This window comes from Taudactylus pleione, unplaced genomic scaffold (genome assembly GCF_031769625.1).
Source record: "Taudactylus pleione unplaced genomic scaffold, aTauple2 ptg000117l, whole genome shotgun sequence".
Taxonomy (NCBI): Eukaryota; Metazoa; Chordata; class Amphibia; order Anura; family Myobatrachidae; genus Taudactylus; species Taudactylus pleione.
The window spans coordinates 17,020,909-17,047,052 of record NW_028284519.1 but is presented as its reverse complement, the minus strand read 5'-3'; the positions used below and the strand labels follow the sequence as shown (position 1 = coordinate 17,047,052).

The 26,144-nt window shown below is 38.4% G+C and overlaps 1 protein-coding gene across 1 annotated transcript; it reads left to right on the top strand.

The window, feature by feature from the left end:
- The first annotated feature begins 13,532 nt into the window (after positions 1–13,532).
- Positions 13,533–20,301, top strand: CBLN1 (cerebellin 1 precursor). Its single transcript, XM_088471960.1, has 3 exons — positions 13,533–14,327; positions 16,210–16,329; positions 18,931–20,301. Exons 1-3 carry the CDS (start codon positions 14,067–14,069, stop codon positions 19,126–19,128), a joined length of 579 nt encoding a protein of 192 aa, XP_088328086.1. The 5' UTR covers positions 13,533–14,066; the 3' UTR covers positions 19,129–20,301.
- The last annotated feature ends 5,843 nt before the right edge of the window (positions 20,302–26,144 follow it).

Below are 26,144 nucleotides of genomic sequence, written 5' to 3'. Positions count from 1 at the left end.
ATTCAAGAGTAAATGAAAAGAAAAAGTACGGGAGTGCTAACGATATGTGAAATTAATAAAGTAATACAGAGAAGTGGCTATTTGGAGTGAAAAATTAACCTCAAATTTAATATATATCAAAATGACATAGATTCTGAAAATACAATGTTTATAAAATAAAAATGATGAATCATAAAAAACATTTAAAATGCATAATAATAAGACAATCAAAAATTCAGTAATACAGCAATACAAAATACGTTTGAAATATAATAAAATAGCTGTTAGCAGATATTGATAGACCGTCCCATCTCCATAAGAGGTATCCGCAGGATCATGTAAAGTTCTATAATATAGATAATATAGTCTTAGACAAGTGAAGTTCCTGTATTAGTATGAATGCCCAGAACTGTTGTTCATAAAGCAGATGCAGTATAACAACACAGTTCCAGTGGAAATGCTGGTAAATGAGTGAATTGTGCTGTAAAAGTAAATAACTCGGGTGGCTTACCCACTGTGTAAATAGAGTAACTCCGCTGTGTACACAATCGTGGATCCCGGCCGGAAGGTGAAATGAGGGAGTAAGAGAGACGTCTGTTCTGGTAAAGCTCTAATTAAAGTGCGGCTAGGAAGGACAAAAAGCCGCTTCTACTCAAGCTATGACTCGCTGAGATAAGCTCCAGAACCAAACGATGCTTCTCATTTTAGCAGAGTAGCTTCAATAGGCAAATCCTGTAGCAGTGGATAATCAGAGTGGGGACACCTACCGTGTTTCTCGGCCTTAGTCAGCTGGCCGTTTTCTCAGAGGTAAAGATTCCCACTCAGATGGATCGGCCTTATATCTCCAGAGAATTATAATTATCCATTGCAGGTGGAAAACTCATTTGTTGCAAATTGATTAGCAGTAAAACACTTTGTAACAGCAGAATTTTAAACAGAATACTCATATGGGAAACCGTCTTCAAAGTAACACACTTTTCAATAACAATTCTCCTGCTAAATAAAATGCATATTATCACATATTGAAAACAGATTATGAAATTATATTCGACCTAAACAAAATAAATTTTCTTTTATATAATAAAATGAAAATGGAAATCAAAAATAAGAAAATAAATTAAAAAAAAATATATATAAATATGAAATAATAATAATAGAATGTAATAAAGATAAAGAATAAAGATGAATGAATAATGAAAACTAAATACATATAAAATAACAATGACAATAAAAAAGATTATAAAAAGCTAGTTATAGATGCAAAATTAAGAGACAATATTCGGATATTATAAAAGTATATAAAAGCATATAAAGAACACAGAGGTATAAATGGATTTAAGAGGAATGTATGATATAGGTGACATGTGGCCTTTATATTCACCATGTTGGGTGGATGATGACAATATCCTCAAATTATATTAAAACTAAACCTAAAATAGGTTTCTTAGGACACAGTGTTCATATTAATGTGGTCAAAAAAATAAACATGACAAAAATATATATAAAATAAATATTATTCAAAAGTAAAGGTCAATTAAAAAAACTTTATAGAAGAATTTGTCCCAAATAGGGAGACCCGATATCTCTAAGTAATGGATAAATAGATATTACAGAATATTATGAAATATAAATAAAGAAAAGAGAGTTGAAAACCACGTGTGAGTATACGTATTGCAGTAGTGGCCAATCAGAGCAGTGAGATATATTTAAACTCAAAGTATAGGGAATGACCAGTAGTGCACTATGTATATTGTGAAAGGTGTCTGGTATCAAAGTTAGCAACTGATATCATGTAGATGTCAAAGTATCCCCTTGTGACATTAGGGAAATCCCCCTCTAGGGACCTAGGGTGTGGGGTTCTCCGGTCACATGGATATCAGCAATTGTTAAGTTCGATTGTATCGTTGAGTCATTTGGGTGAGAGAGTATCTGCAATTGTTGAGTTGATGAATTTGCTACAGTACATATAGATGATTGGATATAAATAAACCAATATATGAAAGAACATCCCTATTTAGATGTGAGTGTGGTATGCCTCTACGATTTATTGATGAAGAAACCATTATATTATTCTGCTAATGTGTCTTTAAGTGAGTAGGATACATTCTATTACTTGGGTGGTTTGCCTGCTTAACACATCATACTCGGGTGTTATAGAGAAACCTTTATATGCATTTATATGCACTTCATTGAAGTGTGTATGGTACATTAGTTCCCTATATATGTACCTGAGGAAAAGTCTCTACTATCCTTATTACATCTGTTTGATAATCATAAACGTACTACACATCATCGCCTACTTGATTTTTTGTCTTTCATGTATAAAACATCGCGGAAGAGGAATTAACCAGGACATTTGAACAGATCTGAAGGATGTCCAGGTCATTCTATTTCAGGCTATAAGCATAGATGTGATTTGAATTTATGTGCTGTTACAATTTTCCTAAAATTTGAGAGTATAGCACCTATTGTTTTTGTTCTTTTTTGATTGTGTAGATTATTGGTTTAGTCCTGATTTTGGGGCAGGATTAAGACAAAATTGGGCTGCTGAAATATACCTTTTACCTTTTTTGTGCCATTGATATACTTTACATTTTGATATATTCATTCTTCTTTTCACGATTTGATTTATGAGTCACTTTTCGGCCTGGTACCAAGAATTGTAAAGCTGATGCTCTGTCACATTCTATGATGGCAGAAGAGACTTCCATGTCCCTTGAACCGCAATACATCATTAATCCTCTCAGCATAGCAGTCAGCAAATCAGCAGATTCTACACCTCTTGGTAAAACTTTTGTTGCAGAAGATCTTCAATTCAAAGTCCTGGGCTCATTGCATTAAATTTGCAAGATACGCTGGGGTATGTAAAACTTATACCTTCATTTCCAGAAGTTATTGATGGCCCTCACTTTGTCAAGATGTCCAGCAGTTTATATCCGCCTGTGCCATCTGTGCCCAACATAAAAGCTCTCAACTTGGTTCTGCAGGCGAACTACTACCAATGTCAATTCCTCGTCGACCTTGGACCCATATATCTATAGATTTTGTTACAGACTTATCCAGTTCTGATGGATACACTACTATTTGGGTAATAGTAGACAGAGTATTTAAAATGGCACATTTTGTTCCTCTCTGAGGTCTTCCTTCTGCTCCTGTTTTAGCCCAATTGTTTGTTAAAAAGATCTTCCATCTTCATGGGTGTCCAGAAGATATCGTGTTGGACTGAAGTGTGCAATTTGTTGCCAAGTTCTGGTGGTCTTTATGTCAAGCTCTCTAAATTAAATTTAACTTTTTCCTCTTCTTATCACCCACAGTCCAATGGACAGAGAGAATTAACCAGAATTTGAGACCATTCTGTGAATGTTCATATCATCTTCACAACACGACTGGCTTCAATTTCTCCCATGGGCAGAATTTGCCTATAATCATCACTACCATGAATCATCTAACTCTACTCCATTTTTTACAGTTTTTGGTCTGCATCCCAGAGTTCCGCTATTATGTGAGAGATGCTTTACTCAAAACTTCTAAAACGTACAAAATCCAAGCAGACAAAATACTGAAAATTGGAGATAGAGGACCTCATTCAGAGTCGGTCGTTGCAGCCACACAGTCGTACGCCACCGTTGTTCGCTATACTGCGCATGCGTAAAGTTCGCAATGCACGTGCGCAAACTAGCCGCTACGATCAGAAATTTCTCTCTCCTTGAACACAGCCAGGTCGGTAGTTTGAGTGACAGATGGAGGCGTTTGTGGGTGGTAACAGGGGAAGGTGCTTGAAAATGGGGGAGTGGAGATCCGAATGCAGGCGTGCCTCATTATGCGAACGGCGTTTTATGGGAGTGCATACAGATTATGGGAGTGCATAATTAACAAAGTAGCATCATGGCACATGTGACCTGGGAGGTTTTTACACTGACATGATCGTAGAGCTTAAGAGAGGGTATGGTCAACCTTAAGCTCTATGACCAGTTCGATGGTTCACGATGGTCTCGATTAATCCTTATATGCCTGGAGATGATGTGCAATGCGTACGAGAAGGGGACGTATATTTTTGTCTTCCGTCCGCTTCCTCCCCTTGGTCGGCCAGCTGCCGATCCGAACTTAGGGACGCAACTTGCGAGGGAATCATTTGCATATCCGGCCCCTTTTTCCGTACGACCGTGCGGCCGCTTCGACCGACTCTGAATGAGGCCCCGAGTCTGGCTATCCACCCACGCTCTTTGATTGAGAGAATCTTCCATGAAATTTGCATCTTGATTTATTGGCCCTTTTCCAATCATTCAAGTCATTAATCCTGTCTCATACAAACTTCGTTTAACTTCATAGCTCAGAATACCCAACTCGTTCCACATTTCTCTGCTTAAACCTCTGGTCCTGAATCAATTTTACTCTCCTAAATTGACATCTCCTGCACCTCATACGGAACAAGATGAGGAATATGAAGTCAAAGAGATTGTGGACTCACGATTTTCAAAAATATAACTTGTATTATCTAGTGGATTTGAAGGGCTATGGTCCTGAAGAGAGATCTTGGATCAGAGCTTCAGACGTTCATGCTCCTAATCTCATCAGTAAATTTAATTGCAAGTATCTGGCTAAGCCCCATCCTAAGTGTTCAGTGACCACTCGTAAAGGAGGGGGTGCTGTCACGAATTGTGGTCTTAGCTGCCCATTCAGGGTTAAACATTCATTCATTGCTGTGTCTAAAACCTCCAACAGACTATGCCCGTGATTACCGCTAACCTGGCTCCCCACCTGCTCAGACTGACCAATTACCTGTTACCACTCCCTATATATTTCCAGGCCTAGGAAATACTCATTGTCTGAACAACTGTGTTCCTTCCTGAGGATGAGGCTCAGTGTCTTCTGTGTTTCCAGAGCTAAAAAGAAAGTGATGTGTCAGCTCAATGCATAAGTCTATATAACACAATCAACATATTTAGATTTCAAATGACCACCAAATGTTCAGAGCCCAAAACCTACAGTGGACAACACAAACCCTGAATACAGATGTGTCCTCCTACATCTAGCCTCAATACGCCATGAAGTGTGACTTGCCTGGTGTGAGTGAGCCGCCAGGTCCCGTGAGACTCTGCTAACGCCAGGCAACTTTTTTTGCGTCTTTGTCGCCAAAAATGCATCTAAGTCATAATGCAATGTGACTGGAATGCACCATCAGACTGTGCTGATTAATTTCATATGCAACACTTGTATATCTGTGTACGACTGAGTCTGTATATGAACCACAACGGAACTTGGCATGAAAAAAGCTGCGGTTGCTACATTGTAGCACTTTGTATACAGATTCAGAGACTCGGTCGCACACAGATATTAAGTGTTGCTTATCAAATTAATCAGCACAGTCTGCTGGTGTATCCTAGTTGCAAAAAAAGATGCCCTGTGACAGAACAGACTCTCACGGGTCCTGCACACATCTGTAACAAACAGTTATAGTTATAGTTATACTCCTAATGCTGCATACACACGTAAAGATTTTCTGTCCAACTATCCAACTAGTTAATTGGCTGTAATGAAAATCTGGTAACATATGGGAGTAACTGATGATCAGCAATTTGCTTCTAAATGCCAGAAAACAGATGAAAATGGTCGTCAGACAAGTTTATTAAATGTTTGATCTAAACAATTTGTTCAAACAACAGTGTTTGTCCATTTTCCGGCGTTTGGGAGCAAATTGCTGATTGTCATTTGCTTTCATACCTTATCAGATTTTCATTCCAACTAATCAACTAGTTGGATGGTTGGACAGAGAATCTTTACGTATGTACCCAGCTTTAGTTATAGTATATATTTTTAAACAAACTTTTATCACCTGAATAAACTGAGCAGCAAACTACATAAGAAATATAATAATCTGTACTTTTTTATGTTTATGCCAACAATAAGCAACCGCACTGATAAAAGAATGCTGTGGATGTAACAATACATATACTGTAGCAGGCAGTTCGGATCAGTAGAATGAGAACAGAGCATGAAGAACCAGTCTATTTATATGACATTCCCCACATTAGTAGGTACTACAGTAGTTATTGCTAGCTTGGAGTAGCTGTGTACCTTGTGTTTTTCTTTACTAAACTTCTCGCTGATGGATCACATCCAGGACAGTTATCTCCCATGTTTGGTAGCTCCTGCTGTCACCAAGGAGGCTTTAGAGATCACCAAAGGAGAAACAGAGTTGGCAACACTCATAGGTCCAGCAGCTGAAGTTACATGGTATTCAGACTTTCTAAAAATCCTTTTCCCTGACATTATATTATATATAGCCATATGCTATTATTCACAGAGAAACTTGATTTATCATACAATAAAATTGCACCATGGAGTCCAATGGAATTTTGCAAGTGCTAGCTTTCACTGCAAGTTCTGGGCAGACTGCCTGATGTTTTAAAGTAGCTGTCAAAGGCAAAACCATATTGAGTTTGCCTCTTAAATGACTGCTACTTTAAAACATCGGTAAGTCTTAAGAGGATCTTGCCGATGCCTGCAGTGGGCAGGCTCTTACATTTAGCCCTTGGTGTTTTAGGGGGAGAGAGTGCCATAAAAATGATCTGGCACCTTGCTGAAAACTAAGTAGACATGAGCAGTTTCACATTGGCTGTGATCTTCCCGCCAAGTTTGGATCTCAGAGCGAGGGAAAAAGGGTCACACCTTGGGGTCTTTGCCCCACTTATCTTGTCGCAATACGATCTCATGGTCGTCCGTACATTCCCTGGTCAGCTACGTCATTCCTGAGCACTGTGCCCAATTGTAAACTAATAGTCTGGCTGCATGTGAGTGGCAATATTAGATACTCTCGTGATTCTTTTAGTCCAACCGGATTTCAGCAGCTTTGATAACATGATCTGTTCTTCCAATTGATGCTAGGAGCACCCTGTGTAAACCTCGACTGATATCAGCCCATGCCCAGAACAACTCACTTCTTACTCATGAAGATAGTACCCTGTCATTCTCTAATGTGCCTGTTTCACAGCAAGTACTCCATCTATATTAAGTGCCTGTTTCTCAGCAAAAACTGTGCATTCTCCAAAGTGCCTGATTCTCAGCAAGTGCTTTGCTTATACACAGAGTGCCTGATTGAGCAGAGTACACAATTGCAATTACGTATGCACATCGGTCAATTGTTCACTGCTGCGCATGCGTATAGGCCGCACTGCGTGTGCGCTGTGAACAAATTGCGATTTTGCACGCGCAGAGTGATTGACGGGCTGTGAGCGTTTGGGGGTGTTGACGGGGGAGTAGTCATATAGATGCAGGAGTGTCTGTCTGTTGGAACGATATTGCATGACTGTGCATCAATTAGCCACTGTGATTGCATACACAGCTTCAGTACTCACTGCAAGCGACGAGACTTGCAGTTTCTGCGGCTGGTCAAACTTGGTGTAAATTGTGCCAATGTCTGTCGATGGTACCGATGTGTACGAAGGAGTGTGAGGAAGTACAGATGTGAGAAAGCAGCAGTGGGCGTCTCTATACTGGCTGAGATGTGGCAGACATTAGCATACATTTGCAGCTGCATTCCCTGTAAATTTGCAGCTGCGAACGCAATAGAGATCCTTAATGAATCAGGCCCAGAGTCTGTTACCCTGCAAGCACCATTATATCAGATCCATTTGCTAGAACATTTTCAGCTGTGGGTGACTGGTTTCTCTGTTCTGGGTGTCTGGTTGCAGGTGAGACTGGTGAGTCTCAGATTCCAATTCCAGTACTGGGTATCAGTGTGTATGTTCCTCATTTCTGGACTCAGTTCTCAGTTCTGAGTTCTTGATTCCAGTTTTAGCTTATTTTGGTTCTGAGTTTCCATTGGTTGTATCTTGCTGAGTTCTCAGTAGTGGGTTCCAGCTATGTGCTCCAGGATTCAGGTTCTATGGTTGAGCTCTCCACGTTCAGTTCCAGATTTCTATAGCTGTGGATTCCAGTTCCATATTCAGGTCCAGATCCTGGTCTTGGGATTCTTCCCCACGTGCCAATGCTACTCTGGATTCTGGTACTTTCTAGATGAGCAGAGGTCTAATCAAGGCTCCCAGCTTCAGCTACACTGTGCTTCGGCTAGACCCCTCGGTCTCGATACAGATCATCGAAAACACACAACCGTGACAAAACGTCATATCTAATATGAATTAGCACTGGTTAAAATGTAGTGGACACTGCTGTGACACGAGTACCAGTGCATCCTTGCACTTATAATGCCAAAAGACTGACCACTATAAGCTTTGGTCTGTTTTAAATAATGCAACAATTTTAAAAAATAAATAAAACTATGTCTCCTTAATTTAAATATTGGTTATTTGTGCCCTCTTACTTTTAATATTGTTGCACATATGGCCAGTACTAACAATAAGGCTTTATAGATTTCATTATTTGTATACTTACCTTGCTAAAAATTATTTGGAAATCAGCATTTTTGAGCATATTGGCCTTTAGTAAATCTGACGATTTTAAAACAAAGAAATTAAAGAAAGACACCCTGTGCGACAGTAGTGAGCCTGAGTGCCCTGGCTGCCACCCCCATCCCAGCTGCCACCCCTACACAGCAAGCATTGGAGGAGCACTGGAGGAGCAGGAAGATGGTGTGTGCCATAATTTTCCATGCAGCAAGGTACCGCTTAAGTTACTCTACCAGCTAGAACAGAATGCCGTCAAAGTAGTGACTGTCCCGCCCTGTTGACCTCGAAATCTGGGTGGAGGCATTGGTCGCAAATCTCTGGTGACAGGTCTGAAGACACCCACTACTGACCATAAATAAATTCCCACCCATCAGGATCCCACTCACATAGAAATAAGGTCCAGCTGCCACTGTCTGTCTCCCTTCTCCACCCTTGACTGATTTTTCAATGTTAGACATGACAAGACAATATGTTTTATTGCAGATGTGTCTATGGGGAAGCTCCTCTTTGTCCTGCACAAATGATTTCATCTACAGAATAGGCCAGGCACAGATATCACTCATAGATATCACTCCCCTATCAGAGTAGACATACAGTAGACACTGGGAGCTGCAATACAGTTATATTAGCTCCCCCTGTACACAGCGTTGCCTACCTACACCACCAGAGATACCTACACCACCAGAAACTTAAGATACCCTAGATACACAAAAGAACAAACTACAATAATAACATATTTTAAGGGAGGAATTCAATCCAGTGCAATATGTCTCTACCATGTTCGGCTGCTCACATTACCTATTAATGCAGTAACCAAATATTGTTATTTTACTGCGCATGTTATTTTGCCGACAATTCTGGAAGCACTTCAAGGCAGGGGCAAATTTATAATGCGTGAAGGGTGTTCGGGCACACGGGCCCCTGGGTCCAGGGGGGGCCTGCACCGCACACCCTGCACCCATATTATACTTACCTCTCTGGAGTCCCACGTCGGTGCAAATGTCTGCCCTGTTTAAAACGGCAGGAAAATGACCACCGCGGCCATTTTCCCGTTGTTTGCGCATGAGCAGTACAGGGAATATGGCTGCCGTGTCCATTTTCCCCGTGACCTGCATATGCACTATGGACTCCGGGCACACTCTAGTGCCCAGAGTCTAATAGTGCGGCACTGGCCGTGCACCACTCACTGCGCTGCCAGCCGCCAGACGGAGAGGAGGGGGCCCGTGACGGAGACTGCACATGGACCCCTTCCTCTCTAGAAACACCCCTGCTTCAAGGCCATCACACTGAACTAGTTTCCAACTAAGAGGGAGGACCCTTCATTTTTATTTCTCAGTAATCAGTATGAAGAAAATCCAGGCAATGATCATTTTAATCAAATTATAATATGAATTTACTTTCTGTACAAAGATTAAACACATCTTATGAACCTAATATAGAAACTAGACAATTATTCCCATTGTAACTAATGCGATCTCATTTATTCCTCACACGGGGCTCAATTACAAAGAGCACTGTATTTTGATGAGAGGTGGAGGGAGGTTTAAAAATGCTTTTTATGCTCTCACCCAAAACATATTTTTCAAACTCTCTAGGCCAGAGGTAGCCAACCTCGGTCCTCGAGAGCTACTAACCGTTCACGTTTTCCAGGTCACCTAGCAGGTGCACAAGTGTATTCATTAATCACTAACACATTTGAAAAGATCCACAGGTGGAGCTAATTATTTCACTTGCGATTCTGTGAGGAGACCTGGAAAACAGGCACTGTTGGTAGCTCTCGAGGACCAGGGTTGGCTACCCCCTGCTCTAGGCCACATCAGAAGTAGGGAAAACATTTTGCATGAATAATACTCAAGACCATCTTTGTAATGCATCTGTATGCATGCAATGGCCCAAACACTAAAGAGTGACTCAAGTGTAACAGACATTCTCTGATATATAACAACTTTCAGCAAGCAACAGTGAAAACATTACTTGTTTCTTGAAAAACTAGATTTACTGAGAACAAAGGAAGAGGGTGAAAATGGAGATTTCTAGGCTACTAATGCATCCATGTTTTTGCTTTTCTGACTACAAACATAGGATTTTTCCCAACATGGCCTACGTGCTCATATATTCAGTTTAGGAAAAATTTTGTAGAAATCTTTTTTTATTTTTTAATGGACAATGTAAGTGAAGACAGATTTGCCAAGCACTGTTAACATGTACACCTTTACTACCATAAAAATTAACTGAAAAAATCATAGTCACAACTATCGTTGACTTAGAACTAATATGATGATGTCTCATTTTCTCAAATTGGGCCAACAGTAAACAATAATTGGGGCTCCTATACATTTTAAATGAAAAACCAGGACTGTCATATGAGCATACATCATCTTTAGGCTCAAAAAAGGTAAAATAGTTATAGGAGCCTATTCTGAAATGTTCTGCAAATGTGGCAGAGCAGTGTTGGGCAATAAGAGACCCTCCAGCTGCTGTGGGACTACACATCCATTTATGCCTTGCTGCAGTTTTGCTATCAGGGCATGCTAAAAATGTGGCAGAGCATGCTGGGATGTGTAGTTCAACAACAGCTGGAGGGCCACCTATAGCCCACCTGTGATCCAGAGTGTAAATTATGAGAAAATAATTTTGAGTCAAAGAAAGGAGGACTGGAAAAATAAAAAAGGGCTTTCCTGTAAAAAAAATATTGACTATTGGAAGACCTTAAAATATATATTTTTAGCTTAAAATATTGAAAAAATTATTTGAAACACAGACAAAACTTTTTTAGAAGTATAATAGCAGCATTGAATGTGCAGTTAATAAATTAACCATGGGGTCTATATACTAAGCCTTGGAGAGAGATAACGTGGATGGAGGTAAAGTACCAACCAATCAGCTCCTGTCATGTTGCAGACTGTGTTTGAAAAATGACAGTTAGGAGCTGATTGGTTGGTACTTTATCTTTTTCCACTTAATCTCATAAGCAAATAACCAAACAACTGAATTTGAGGCCAAACTCATTGAATACCATATTTGATAGATCTGGCTGTTTGGGAGTTAGTCCAGAAAGTCCAGAAAGTGGAACAGCTTTATAACTACACAGTTTATAAGCTCACATTAAAGGGGCCTATCCATTAGCAGATAAAATGAAAGATTGAACCATATATTATATATCATTATATCTGCTATGGATAGACCCTGAACGATGATGGATGCACACTCCCGCGGTCGATAAATTGCATCTATCATCTCTCCAACATGTTGGTCAATTATCGCATATAGCTGTACGATATTAGCAATATCGTGCAGTTTATATGTGGTAAACGATAAACGACGAAAGATATTAGCAGCAGCTACAGAGCGCTGCAGAGAAAAAAATCCACTCCCTGAATGATGTCATGTGATATCGTTCATCGTTCGTCATTTGACAAAATCTGTCATGTGCATGACAGATATCGTTCAGCACAGCCACCGGAATTTTCAAGGGATATCTTTTGTTTTTCATCGCTCAGAAATACATCTGCTAATGGATAGGCCCCTTTACACTGGTAACATTACAAGTAAACAATATGTAAGAAATCTTTATTTGCAGCTATTTCCAACTGTATCTCTGCAACAAAATGTAACATTTTCCTCCCATGTTATCTAGAGTCTGTTTTTATAAATGCAGTATTTAAAAATTAAATGTTCACTATGTTTAGAATAAGTACAATTACTATTTTGTTGTACATATTTTCATGCTCCAGCAGCTTCCACTGTCTCAAATTGCAACAAAGTAAATGTATAGATTTACATTGCTAATGATAAAGATATACTAAAAATATATAAACCTTGTCATAAAAAGTCTAGAACCTCTGTGGCTTTAACCTTTTTTGAACTGAACTCAGATTTATACTAGGCTTAACAGATGCTGGTGGGCAAATCTTCAAAAATGTAACACAAACTGTATTTGATTTTTAATTGACATTTGTCAGTGAAGTTCCTAAAATGAGAAGTAGCACAAGTAACCTGAGTCTATGTGATATTACTCTTAATGGAGGCAGTTCAGTGGATATTGGAAATCTTTCAGCTGGTGGTAAAAAAAACAACTGCTACAATAAAAAATGTTTAGCCTCAGGCCAGTTGTTTATGTCCTTGAAAAGCAGGTTACCTGTCATATAAACCCAGGAGTTATTGCAAGAGGAATAAAACAGTCTGCTAATTCCTTTATATAAAGTACAGAGCAAAACATAACTCCTTCTGAAATAAACTCAGCCGTGCACTATTAATATACAGAGAGTATATACATCCTGACAAATGCAATAGACTGGCATGAAATGAAAGTATATTCCTAATGCAACCTAAGTACAAAGAAACACACAAACATACACACACACACACACACACACACGCACACACACACACACACACATATATATATATATATATATATATATATATATATATAGTGTGTGTGTGTATATATTACACTAATTTGCTGTGTTAGATAACATATTTGGCCGTGTGCCAATACAACAGGTTCCAGTGATAGAGTCAGACAGTGTGCCCTGACCCTAAAGTCGATAGATAGATAGATAGATAGATAGATAGATAGATAGATAGATAGATAGATAGATAGATAGATTATATATAGACAGCTAGGCAGACAGACAGACAGACACACACACACACACATATATATTTATGTATGTGTGATAACAATTTAAGGGAATACAATATTAACCCATGACCCAAAGCCCAGATTTTAACTGCTACAGTTCTCTCATAATGAACTACAGTAGCATGCCCTCAGATACAAAGTCTATTTGACAGTTTCCAAGGATACCTAATTCTAGATGCTACCTATATAGTGAAACGTGTGCATCCCTGCAATGAAAGCAATGTGGGAAGGAATGCACTCACGTGTGTAGAACGTTCTCTATACTATCAAACTATACCAAGCAGAAAGCGGAGCCCCCTAGGTAATGTTGTGCACGTGTTTTACCTGCCACACTCTCACTTACCTGGCAGAACATCTACAGCCAGCAGTGCAGAGGGATAGAGAGCAGGAATCATCCATTTGCCATATTCGGACCTGAACAGGAATGAGAGAGAGCCACTCACCACCTGCCTTTGACTCCTATAACAAAGCCCCAGCTGTCATATGGAGGGACTAAAGCTGGCAGAAGATTCGTTGCCCTGCAAGAGGTTGTGACTGTGGATTGGTGGTCGGTGGGGAGGGAGTGTTTTTTGGGACGTGGCCCCCACCTTCTCTCCTGCGCGTTATTGCGCACTGCTCATAGTATTGGATGCACCGATACTAGTCTGACAGGAGCTATGCTATGTCCTGAGCGCATCTGCCAGTCCAAGGGCGCAGCACGGTTCTTAGCTGGGATGCAAGCACTGAGGCACTGAGAGTGCAGGGAGTCCTAGGAGAGTAACACCAGAGGCTGTAGACCAGGGATAACCAGGTGGTGGCTCTGAAAGGCGGGGAGCCCCCTGTAAGTGACTAAAGTGCTTTATAAGAGTAGCTGCGCTCTCCCTGATTACGCACAAACTAGCAAGACCCTGGGCATCGCTTAGGAGGTGGATGGTCTATTTATATTTCCTGCGAGAAGCAGCAGAAGGGAGGGGGTTTGGAAGCCAAGCGGACGTTTAAGCATTTGGGTGCTCCCTTGGATCTCCGAGTGCTCAGCTTCTAGCTACAGACTAGCGATGTGGGTACTGGAGCACCTGGTGCTGGGGCTGGCATGGCTGACAGGGCTATCGAGCTGTCAGAACGAAACGGAACCTATCCTGCTAGAGGGCAAGTGCTTGGTGGTCTGTGACTCCAACCCGACTGCTGATCCCACCGGGACCGCTTTGGGGATCTCCGTGCGCTCAGGGAGTGCCAAGGTGGCTTTCTCTGCCATGAGGAGCACCAACCACGAACCCTCTGAGATGAATAACAGATCAATGACTATATACTTTGACCAGGTAAGATATGGATACAGTAGGCTGGGAGTTATTGTATGTTTTATTTCACCAAGCGAGTGTAATACTGATAATCTCAGCTAGTGACTGGCAGAGGTGACTGGCAGGTTCTGTTTGTGCAACACATACATGAATGGGTGAAATCAGGCAAGTGTTTGTCCATGCACTGTGACTGGCAGCTCTGTATTTCTAACATCACCCTATTCGAGTAGAATTAAGCAAACCTAATAAGCATTTGGTATATATAGCAGACTCCAATCAAGCTGGTTAGATGCCCACTGTTATCTCTGCTGTGTTCCTATTGTTTCATGCTTATATCTAAACACTGGTGTCTTAGGTCCCAAGCATGCCAATGAGAAAAGTATTAGTGCATGTTACTATATCGTAGCATTTACAACTTGTATAGCTTAAAGGTATTTTACTTATTTGGTGGCAAATGATATGCACTTTTAAATATGTTTTAGATTATAAAAAAAATGTGTTTCAAAAATGTTGAAAGTCACCCTTGTTGTTTGATCTGTACTTGATGAAATAATGTTTTGTGTTGAAGTGATAAATCAGTGTCACACTTTCGTAGCATTATTAGCGGATGGTAAATGGAAGGCACAAGTATTATCCCTCCCTGGGCACTTCTTGGTAGCCTATGCCCAGGTGTTCCCTGAGGGGGTTAACACATCTGCCTTTCCATTGACCATCAGCTAATAATGCTGACGGTCAATGATCACATGGCAGGTCGGACTGTGGTCACCTAACATGTTATCCGGTGTGAAGTGAGTTACGGTATGTTCAGCACCAGTGTGGTTCCTGTACAGTATGTGACATATTGCATCATTGGATAGTCTGTGTTGTAGAAAGACATCATGCTGCAAATGCCTATTAAAGTATCTTTTAAATGCAAAATATGTGTGAATCACCATTGAGTCCCCAGTCTTAGGGTGCCTCATTTTCACATATTGCCTTCACTTAAGCGTTCCCATAAACTGTTAATAGTTATCCTGAAAGAACAACCCAGGCTGGAGATGTAAGTTCCGCAAAAAATATATATTTTTTTAGATGTGTTATTTTTTTTTCTGTATGTGGCATTTACGTTTAAAGGCAGCTCCTGGATCTAGAGATCAGATGCCTGTTGCTCCACATGGAGAACGTACTGTATATGGACTTTTGTAACAGTATGTAAAGGGCACTTAATTTTAAGTGGTGCAAAAGTCACGATTAAATGCCACCCAATGATTGATATGCTGTAAACGCCACAGTATAAAGCAGTGGCCCATATATAAAAGTAATAAACCTGTCCTTCTACGTTTGGCCAGCCTGGTTGTTTTATGATTTTGCTCCACTAAAGCATATTGTTTAAGTTATCAGCTTTCTACAGTACAAGTATAGCCTGCAGCACTGTCATATATAATCAATTATCATTATCTCCTTGTTAAATGATTTCACTATTTCCAGGGCCCCCTGCAAACACTACACTTTTTTAAAACACACAAATATTTTTTTTTAATTAAATGGTTTGGTTCATCAACACATTTCTTATTTATTTATTTTTTTGTGTGATTTTTTTTCTGAACTATTTCTATACCAAGAAATATGCAAGACTTACACAGTTTATCCAAACAGTCATATTACATTTTTATTATAAATACACAGTAGAAGAAACTACATAGAGAATATTATGAATGTGTTGTATATATTGTGTTCGCTTTTTCTAATATCAGAACCGCCTGCAGCACATCTAATGCGGCAAAAGGCCCCTATATATATGAGCTAAAGGTGACATTTTGACTATCATCCATATACATTGCTCTCCTACCAATGCTGATAATTCTGAAGAAGTTCATATTTACTGATTGAGTATACCTTCATTTATTTTTTTCTGTGACTCTAGATATTGGTCAATATTGGAAGCAATTTCGATTCAGAAAGAAGCACATTCATATCACCCAGAAAAGGCATTTACAGCTTCAATTTCTACGTGGTGAAAGTGTATAACCGGCAAACCATTCAGGTGCTTGTATATTCATTTTATTCTGTATCCAGTTGTCTTAGGCCTAGAAGTCAATGACATATTATATACCTATTGCATCATAATTAAACTTTTAAGCAATCATTACTAAATAGTATTATTATTACAATGTTATTATTATTTTTACTTCTACAGCATACAAGATTTTAAAATATGACTTCAAAAACATAAAACAAATACAGAAACAAAACATACCCAACACTTAATAACTGTAAGGTTTTATTATACTGAGCAATCTCTTTATCATTTATTAGTCATCTAAAAAATTGCTAACATATAATAAAAAATGTAAACTTTTATTTCAAATAATTTCTGGTCTATTAGATAATCACACAGTAACTTCAGATATACATTTTCCTAGTCATTAAAATAACATGTGCTTAGATTTAAATCTTCTCTGGAAGTTCGCTTCACATTTTTTTTAGGCCCATTTGTTCAAGAGTTTGGCCACCTTTGGAGCCAGAGGTAGCATCGCTGTAATAAAGTACTTTAAAATCCTTTGGTGTCCAAGTTAAAGCTTGAATCACACAAATAGGACTTGTATTTGTGTGATATTTTCTATAAATATTTGTCATATACATTTTTCAGGCATAGGTAGCTCATAAAAATAAATAATTAGTTGCGATAATTACTGACTGTTTATTATTCTTTCATCATACTGGCAAATATAATTTGCAGACAGTGTTGTGAAAATAAGTGCTAATGTGGATGGTCGTTTATAGAAACCATCTCTATTGGGAGAGTAGGACAGTTCAGGAGATATTAGTGGTACTGTTTTTTGCTACCATCTCTATACTTCCACCAGCAGCATTTTGGTTCCATGAGACAAAATATGCTAATGTGTCCTATTTATGCTGTTGGTGTGATAAATCATGTAGCGTCATCCCTGTTGACATGGACAAGTTATTACATGAAGTCTGTCATCAAGTCTAACAAATAAGGTAGTTATTTGGCAAAACACTGTAAACAGATTAGCAATGGGTAGTAGTTAGTGAAAAGGGTTTTAGAAATGGGGCAGATAAGGCAAAATAATTTTATTGGACACAATGTGTCTTTTCTAAAATGCAAACTACATACTAGGATTTAGAATTTAAAAACAAAAATTGGGACGCATGGTTAAAATACAGAAACTGTGAGCAACACTGAATGGACATCCCGACATTGTGAGTGTGAAGATCTATGACATTTATCTTCTATTCCTGCTAGTGGGGATAAAATATTGCAAGGTGCTTGCGAAGAGTCTCTGGAGTCTGACACTTTCATAATCTGATGTGCTGGTCTTTTAGTATTTGTGACTAGAAAGCAAACATCTGCCCTTTCTGCTTAGCACAAATTTTGTAGCAAAGAATTTAGAATGAGCAAGTGCTTTATCGTGAAGGTGCAAGTAAATTGCACCTTTTATATTATGTGACTCTTCATTTAACTCTTAGTAGCATAGGAGTGAACAAGAAAATGTTTCTTTCTTTTGTGATAATGTAAGAGTGTATTGTGACCAACAAGCAGTTTCTTCCTTTGTCCAATATGGCTGCTGAAAATGTATTTCACTTAGATTGACATGTTACAGGTCCTGGATAACTGCACTTTAAAAAAAATGAAAGCAGCTGAAATAATCATATGTAAATACAAACATAGGTTATAAAAAATAATAATGCCAGACACAAATAAAAAAAAAATATTTGGTGATTCTATAATGTCAAGTGTCCTATGAGACATCACAAGATATATAATTTTAAGTTAAAGTGTGTCCTTGATGTATAGATAATAAAAAATAAATTAAAAGTCTAAAAATTAAAGTGAAAGTAAAATAAAAAAAACTCAAAAAGCTTAATCCCCACCCATTTTTTAGTCTATCAATTACAGATGGAAAATGTCCTAGAATATGGACAATGTCCTAGAATATGGACATCACTGAATAGTATGCCTAGCAATAAAAGCATTATGACTCCATATAATAGCTATGAAATATCTAGAACTCCTAATCTTGATTGCAGGGATTGTAATTGTTCTGTAACAATATATGCATTAGACAAGGACTCTACTCTGCAATAGTACATAGACTGAAAGATCAATCCATTATCCCTCTTTGCTTTTAAATAAAGTGCCATATGTATTTAGCTTCTGGTATGGTTATATTTTTTGTTTTATACTATTATTAAAAAAAAAAACATTACCATTTGTGAATTTTAGTTTATTTCTGGGACTAAAAACTCTGTATACACTTTATAGTAATTAATAATCAACTCCAACTTGTCCAATGTTTTTCATTAGACAATAATGTACTTGTCAGGAAGCTGAAACATTGACCAAGCCAGAATACTGTGACTGCTCCCCATCCCTTATTTTCTAGGTATTGCTGGCTTATCCAGTGACTTTACACCAGGTTATGATTATGAGCATGTTTCTGAGTGCTTTGGATTAATATAGAATATTTGCATTACTTATTTGAATATAATATATATATATATATATATATACATACACACACACACATATATATATATACAAATATATATATATATATATATATATATATATATATATATATATATATATGGGAAAATCTATTATTTTCTTCCTCTCCAGGTGAGTTTGATGTTGAATGGATGGCCGGTGATTTCTGCTTTTGCGGGTGATCAGGACGTGACAAGAGAAGCAGCCAGCAATGGTGTTCTTATTCAAATGGAAAAAGGGGACAGAGCTTACCTAAAACTAGACAAGGGGAACTTAATGGGAGGATGGAAGTTTTCCACATTTTCTGGATTTCTGGTATTCCCCCTTTAAGATGACTTTATCCCAGGGCAGCAAGTGACAAGGAGAGGAAATGAGTTGCTATTGCTCTAACTTAGCTGCACTTAGAGACTCAGACAAGACATTTTTCACTTTGAAATATAGAAGACCCTGCATATCTAATTGTGTGTTCACCTGCTTTGGAATCTTTATTATTGTAACAGACAAGGAACTGGTGAGATCAGCTGTCATTTCATTACACAGCACTTATAAAAATAAGTCTTTTGTTCATATTCTTCAAAAATGAACTATGTTCTAAATTGTCACACAGGTGTACTTTTTATTATTTCGTCAATGCCATCTGTAATGTTATTTTTCTAATTTTGACAACCTGTAGAGAATACTATAAAGATATAATCTCTATTGGCTGCTAGTGTCCAACATAACACCAGTATTATCTAAAGAGGCAGAGTGACAGAAGGGTGTAATTTCAATATTTCTCTGTAATTCTGAGTGATTGTGGAAATAAAGGCTGCTACATGTCTGATAGCTTGTTCTGCTCTTGTTATATGTGGCCCAATAACAAGCGATAAAAGTATATCCAACTCTCAGTATTATACTCTGTACTATAAGTGTGAATGCTGGAATGTCATTTGCTTCATGTCCCTAATCTTTATTTAGGGGTCTTATTTTTATTTATAAATCAAAAAAAAAAATGTGGAAATGTAAAACCCAGCTTCTGAAGTCATATGCCAAATGAATGAATCTGTGCATATTTTCAAATACGATCAAATATTGTAAAATATTTTTTTTTTTTACAGAATAGAATTTTGGATTTGTTTATTTTTTTTCTGTGTTAAGTTCAGTTAATCTAATATTTTTATGTTTAAACTATTAATGTTGCATGTTAAATAATTTTATCCGGACATACACGGTGCCAAAATAATATACATAAAAAAAAACGAAACAAAATAATAATTAAAAAAAAAACCAACACACTCACAGAAAGTGATGGTGTGTATACAAATGCATAGAAATATCTGTATATAGACATATTAGAATATACTTAAAGCCTTTTTCTTTATTCAGATGTTATCTGTATGCAGCCGTCTGGTATGTCACTGTTTATAATTTCATACTATTGTTATTTGTTTGCTAATTTAGAATTTTTATTGTTATTTCCAAAAAAATATATAAATATTAAATACTATAATTTTGCAGCACTCAGAGATGACTACTTTTATGAAAGTGAATATGGGAGGAAATTTGATTGTACCTTAAATACCAGTGAAATAAAGGTGTAATAAATCTGACTTTCTAATTTCTCATTGCAGCTATTTGTAGAAAAGACATGCGTATAACGTTTCTCAGAACAATGTATCAAATTCCGTTATTTGTGCTATTACGGAATCTTGCATTTCTCCAGACAAACTACAGAGTGTGAGTGGATATGGGAGAGTTAATATTCTATGGCGTTATTTCAAGCTTCTGGCTTCAAGAAGGAATTTAATTAGCTCCTAAGGGGAAAATTAATACCAGCATAATAAGCAAAGTCTCCTTATTTATCCTCAGTTTTGTCTTAGTAATAGTTTTGTTGAGCTGGTGGGGACACTGCAAAATCTTCTAACACGCCAGGTGACTCCATCATCGCTACAACCTGATTGTTTCTTTAGAGGTTATTATTACAATGACAAGATGCAATTCCCTTACTACTAGACTCATTTATGGGAAGTGTAAATAGGCTATATATACACAAATACCATTGTTTCCTTACATTGCAGATTTGCAAATGTGTCTATTGTGCTTTTTTTTAGCAAAAAAAAAATTACATACAGTATGGCCACAGATTTTATATATATATATATATATATATATATATATATATATATTTCCCCAAGCGTAATAAAATAGGAATACTTGACCAAAACATAAAAAACTGTTGAAAACATATTACTTTTAATCAGACATTACTGTTAATTCAATATATAGGTTCCTCAGTAGATTGCGTCACTGACTGAGCAAATAATTTTATATTATCCCAATTTTTCAAAAATTCACAAAGTATTGAATCTTTCTATGTTTTGCTCCAAGAGCCTTTGCTTTGTTGATTGGTATATATTTTCCTTTAACTCAAACAAAACCTTTTTATATAAATCTGGCAAAGGAAGGGTAAATATTGAAGTCTTTTTCTTCATCTTTTTTCTTGCACAAACCTCCGGGTGCTCTCATATACTTTGTCCCCCATGTGCTCTTCAGTTGATGAACAGCTCTTGTCTAGAAGACAAAAAAGAAATCTGGCTGCTTTTCATCTGCTGATACACAAGACCTGCCACCCAGTCTTCATTATAAACACATCCAGATACTTTAGCAGCAGCTGGTTGGTGGCTTTAGCTCAAACCAATTACAATTTATGAAGAGGTTAATAAAGGAAACAAGCTTTGCCTGTACACAAGCCCTTCCTATTCAATATTATTTAGTTGTGTCTGTTCTTGTGTCAGACCAATCTCTGTTTACATACTGAAGAGAATGTATATTAAAGAGAAATACATTATTTTCAATTTTGCAGAAAGCAAGTTGTCTGGAGCATATTATGTATTTGGTCTTCTGGCAAGCAGCCTATTATTTTATCTACAACTGCTTAGTATATTGCACCAAATACAGAGAAGATACGTGTAAACAGGTGCACGATTACTTGCTTTACCCCAACAGAAGAGAACACTAGACATGCTGCTATAAAACACAACCTATTATTCATATCAACAAGATAATAAGTAAAGATACTGGTTTAGGACTAAGGAGGTGGATTTGACTGATTTGCAAAGTTTGACGATGTATTTAAAACATGGAAGGTTTTATTTAATCCAAGAAAGTTTAGGATAATTAGAGAATAATTTATGCTTTATGTGCTGTGCGTATACTTATATGTAAGATTTGTGTTTAGATATCATCCTGAAAAATCTTTATATAAAGCAGTGAGGAAGCAATGTAAAAATAAAGTTCCCAAATCTGGGGTCTGTGTGTTCATTCAGGCTAATCTTTTGAACCATTGAACAGATTTTGATTGGGTTTTCACTATTCTATACAACATTGTTCGCGGATGGCTTAGGTGTTTGAACCATTCATCTGTGACAAAAGGGAGCCAAGCAGTGACTATTTTAGTGAAGTAGTCACAGAAAAAAATCTAATGTTACAAGTTTAAGTACAGTAGCTGCCTATAGTGCTGAAACAGCAAAATGAGAGCCAATCAGAGCTAGTAATGAGTCAATGACTGGAGCAGGATTATGTCCGAGGCAGACAGAGGGGCTGATTCAGATTTGGGAATAGAGTAAGACAAAGCAACTAACTGCATCTTGGTAAAACCATGCTGCACTGCAGGTGGGGCAGATTTAAAATGTGCAGAGAGATTTAGATTTGGGAGGGAGGTGTCCAAACAGAAATCTTAATTCCAGTTTATAATAAATAAAGCTGCCCAGCATTTGTGAGCTACATGTAAAATCAGCCAGTACTTACCCAACAAAAAAAGTATGTATTTGTACTCCTTGCAATGCTAAATGGTTTGTCCAGGTGCAGAGTTACATGCTATATCTTACTCTATTCCCGAATCTTAATCAGGTCCAGAGAGTGAGAGACAGCCTCCAATGAACCCATGAAGATGCCCTGATACAGTCACAGTAGCCAGGAAGCAGCCAGAGGAGGCATAACTATCAGGAATTGAATAAAACACAAACAACCATCAGAAAACCATTCTGCTGATAATGTTTATGTAGCTGCAATACAAATATCTCATCCATGATCCTCCTGCCCTTCCCAGCACATCCCAGTGGCCGAGCCCCAGCCAGTAGTAGGGGTTGTGGTGACGCTGGTGAGATGAAGGGGGCTGGAGTGAGAAGCAGGGGGTTGTGGTGAGATTCAGAGGGCTGTGGTGTGATGCAGGGGGCTGTGGTAAGAAGCAGGAGTGAGAAGCAACAGCCTGTAATGATGTGCAAGGGGCTCTGGTGAAATATAGGATGCTGTGGTGAAATGCAGAGGGCAGTATTGAGAAGCAGGAGACTGTTGTGAGATGCAGGGTGCTGTGGTAAGATGCAGGGGACCATGGTGACATAGCATAAGTTGTTATGAGATGCAGGGGGCTGCTGTGGTGAGAGGAAATTGGTCCAGTGTGAAGCCGGGGTGAGTCGCTAGTATATATATATATATATATATATTTATACAGTGGGGCAAAAAAGTATTTGGACAGCCACCAATTGTGCAAGTTGGTGCACTTTTAAAGATGAGAGAGGTCTGTAATTTCCATCATAGGTACACTTTAACTATGAGAGACAGAATCTGAACAACAAATTCCAGAAATCACATTGTATGATTCTTAAACAATTTGTATATTCTTTCGGAAAAAAAGTGTTTGGACAATCATAAAGTTTAACTCAATACTTTGTAAAGTAACCTCGGTTGGCAATTACAGAGGTCAAATGTTTCCTGTAGTTCTTGACCAGGTTTGCACACACTACAGCAGGTATTTTGGCCCACTCTTCAATGCAGATCTACTCTAGATGTGTCATGTTTTGGGGCTGTTGCCGGGCAACACAGACTTTCAACTCCCTCCACAGATTTTCTATTAGGTTGAGGTCTGGAGACTGGCTAGGCCAATCCAGGACCTTGAAATGCTTCTTATGGAGCCACTCCTTAGTTGCCCGGGTGGTGTGTTTGGGGTCATTGTCATGCTGGAAGACCCAGCCACGTTGCATCTTCAATGCTCTTACTGAGGGAAGGAGGTTTTTCCCCAAAATGTCACAATACATGGCCCCCTTCATCCTCTCCATAATATGGATCAGTCGTCCTGTCCCCTTTGCAGAAAAGCATCCCCAAAGCATGATGTTTCCACCCCCATGCTTCACAGTGGGTATGGTGTTTTTGGGATGCCACTCATCATTCTTCTCCCTCCAAACAGGGTATGTGGAGTTTATACCAAAAAGCTCTATTTTGGTCTCATCTGACCACATGACATTCTCCCAATCTTCCTCTGGATCATCCAGATGGTCACTGGCAAACTTTAGACGGGCTTGGACATGTGCTGGCTTAAGCAGGGGGACCTGCAGGATTTGAATCCATGACGACGTAGTGTGTTACTAATGGTAACCTTTGTGACTGTGGTCCCAGCTCTCTTGAGCTCTCTGTGTGTATATATATATATATATATATATATACATACACAAACACACACACACACACACACACACACACACACACACACACACACACTTCTCTAATGGCCAGTTCTCCATCCTCCAATGTACTTACAACATAAAATGACTTTTAATTTGTAGAGCAGTGGTTCTCAAACTCGGTCCTCAGGACCCCACACAGTTAACATTTTACAGGACACCCAGCAGGTGCACAGGTGTATTCATTACTCACTGACACATTTTAAAAGATCCACAGATGAAGCTAATATCTCACTTGTGATTCTGGTGTGGAGACCTGGAAAACATGCACTGTTTGGGGTCCTGAGGACCGAGTTTGAGAACCTGTGGTGTAGAGAGTTTTGAATGTATGTGTCTGAAGTACACACATACATTCAAACCGGCCACTCAGTCATCGCAACCAAGTGGCCGGTTTGGTAAACTATACACACCAATTGGCCACTCACACTTATCAATCGGCCGCTCAGGACAGGCATTTAAATTTGATCGCCCAGTTGTGATTTCAGTGTCGGCGGTCTCTACAACGAGGGTACGGGCAGTTAGAGGGTCGCCTGTACACAGAGGCAGATGCACAGATATTTCTGATTGATATATTGGCAGTGGCTGTGCTGCAGGACTGATCCTCAATGAAATCATTCACAGATATATCAGGGGTAAAAATCGGATGTACATACCCGCCGATCCACTACTGACATATTGTTTTTCACTCGATTGAACAAAATATGCAGTAGTGTGTATCCAGCATAACAGATGCACCTTGACACTGCAGGGGGAAGGGCGGCATATGGTAACATGTGTGAAAAGATTAACATTTTGGAGAGGTGTGTGTCCTAGCTGAATTCTAACCTGCAGTGATATAAGTTTATGCAGTGACAATGTCGCCATTGAAAATGTGGATATTTACAATGTTGACAGTAGAAGATGAACATTGGTTAGGGCTAAAGTAAGGGATATGGTTAGGGACAGAATAAGAAGCCATCCGCATCGACATCCTGAATGTTGAATGACATGGTAAATGTCAACATCATGAACATGTAGACATTCAACGTTGAAATTATGACCATGCCGCCTTGATGAATTTCGACATGCTGATATATATATATATATATATATATATATATAAAAGCAATGAAAAAGGGCTCCGCACAATTGTAATGCAATTGCCTTGTTGAAGATCATTAAACTTTTGTATATAACAATTCCAAATAGCAGTTAATTTGTGTATATAAGTCCAAAAGATCAATCAGTTCTGGATCGAAGTCAATGAGATTCCTTTCCTGCAGATGGACCTGGCAATTCCAAAAAATCTCTATATGATAGGGTAGCAGCACACTGCTCCTCCAAGTATTGGTAATCCACTTGATTTATACTGAAATAAACCCTCACACCAAAAAGTCACCCAAAACACGGCCCAAAGGCCTCCGTTAGTAAATATAAAATATTTATTCTATATAAGAACAAATTTAAAAAAATTGGACAATTCAGCTTACATTAATTGTAATCCACAAAGATTGATACAGTGTAATCACATTCAAAGGATATCCACATCCATGCTCTTTAGTTAAAGGTCCCACAAAGTGGATTTAAGGACTCCAATTAACACAACCCAACGCGTTTCGTCCTTATAAGGACTGCTTTAGGGTTTTCTTTCCGGAGTTCGTATATTTACCATAAGACATAACGTGTCCTATTAAATTATTGGATCCGATCTCAAATGTTCACGTTATGATGTGAGAAATTCCAGTCTACTACCAGATTAATTAACCAACCACTTTTGACTGCAGCTCCAAACACACCATGTCAGTCTCTGTGAGCATATATATATACCAAACCCATTGAAATGAAGCTATCCAGTATTTATGTGCAATAGCC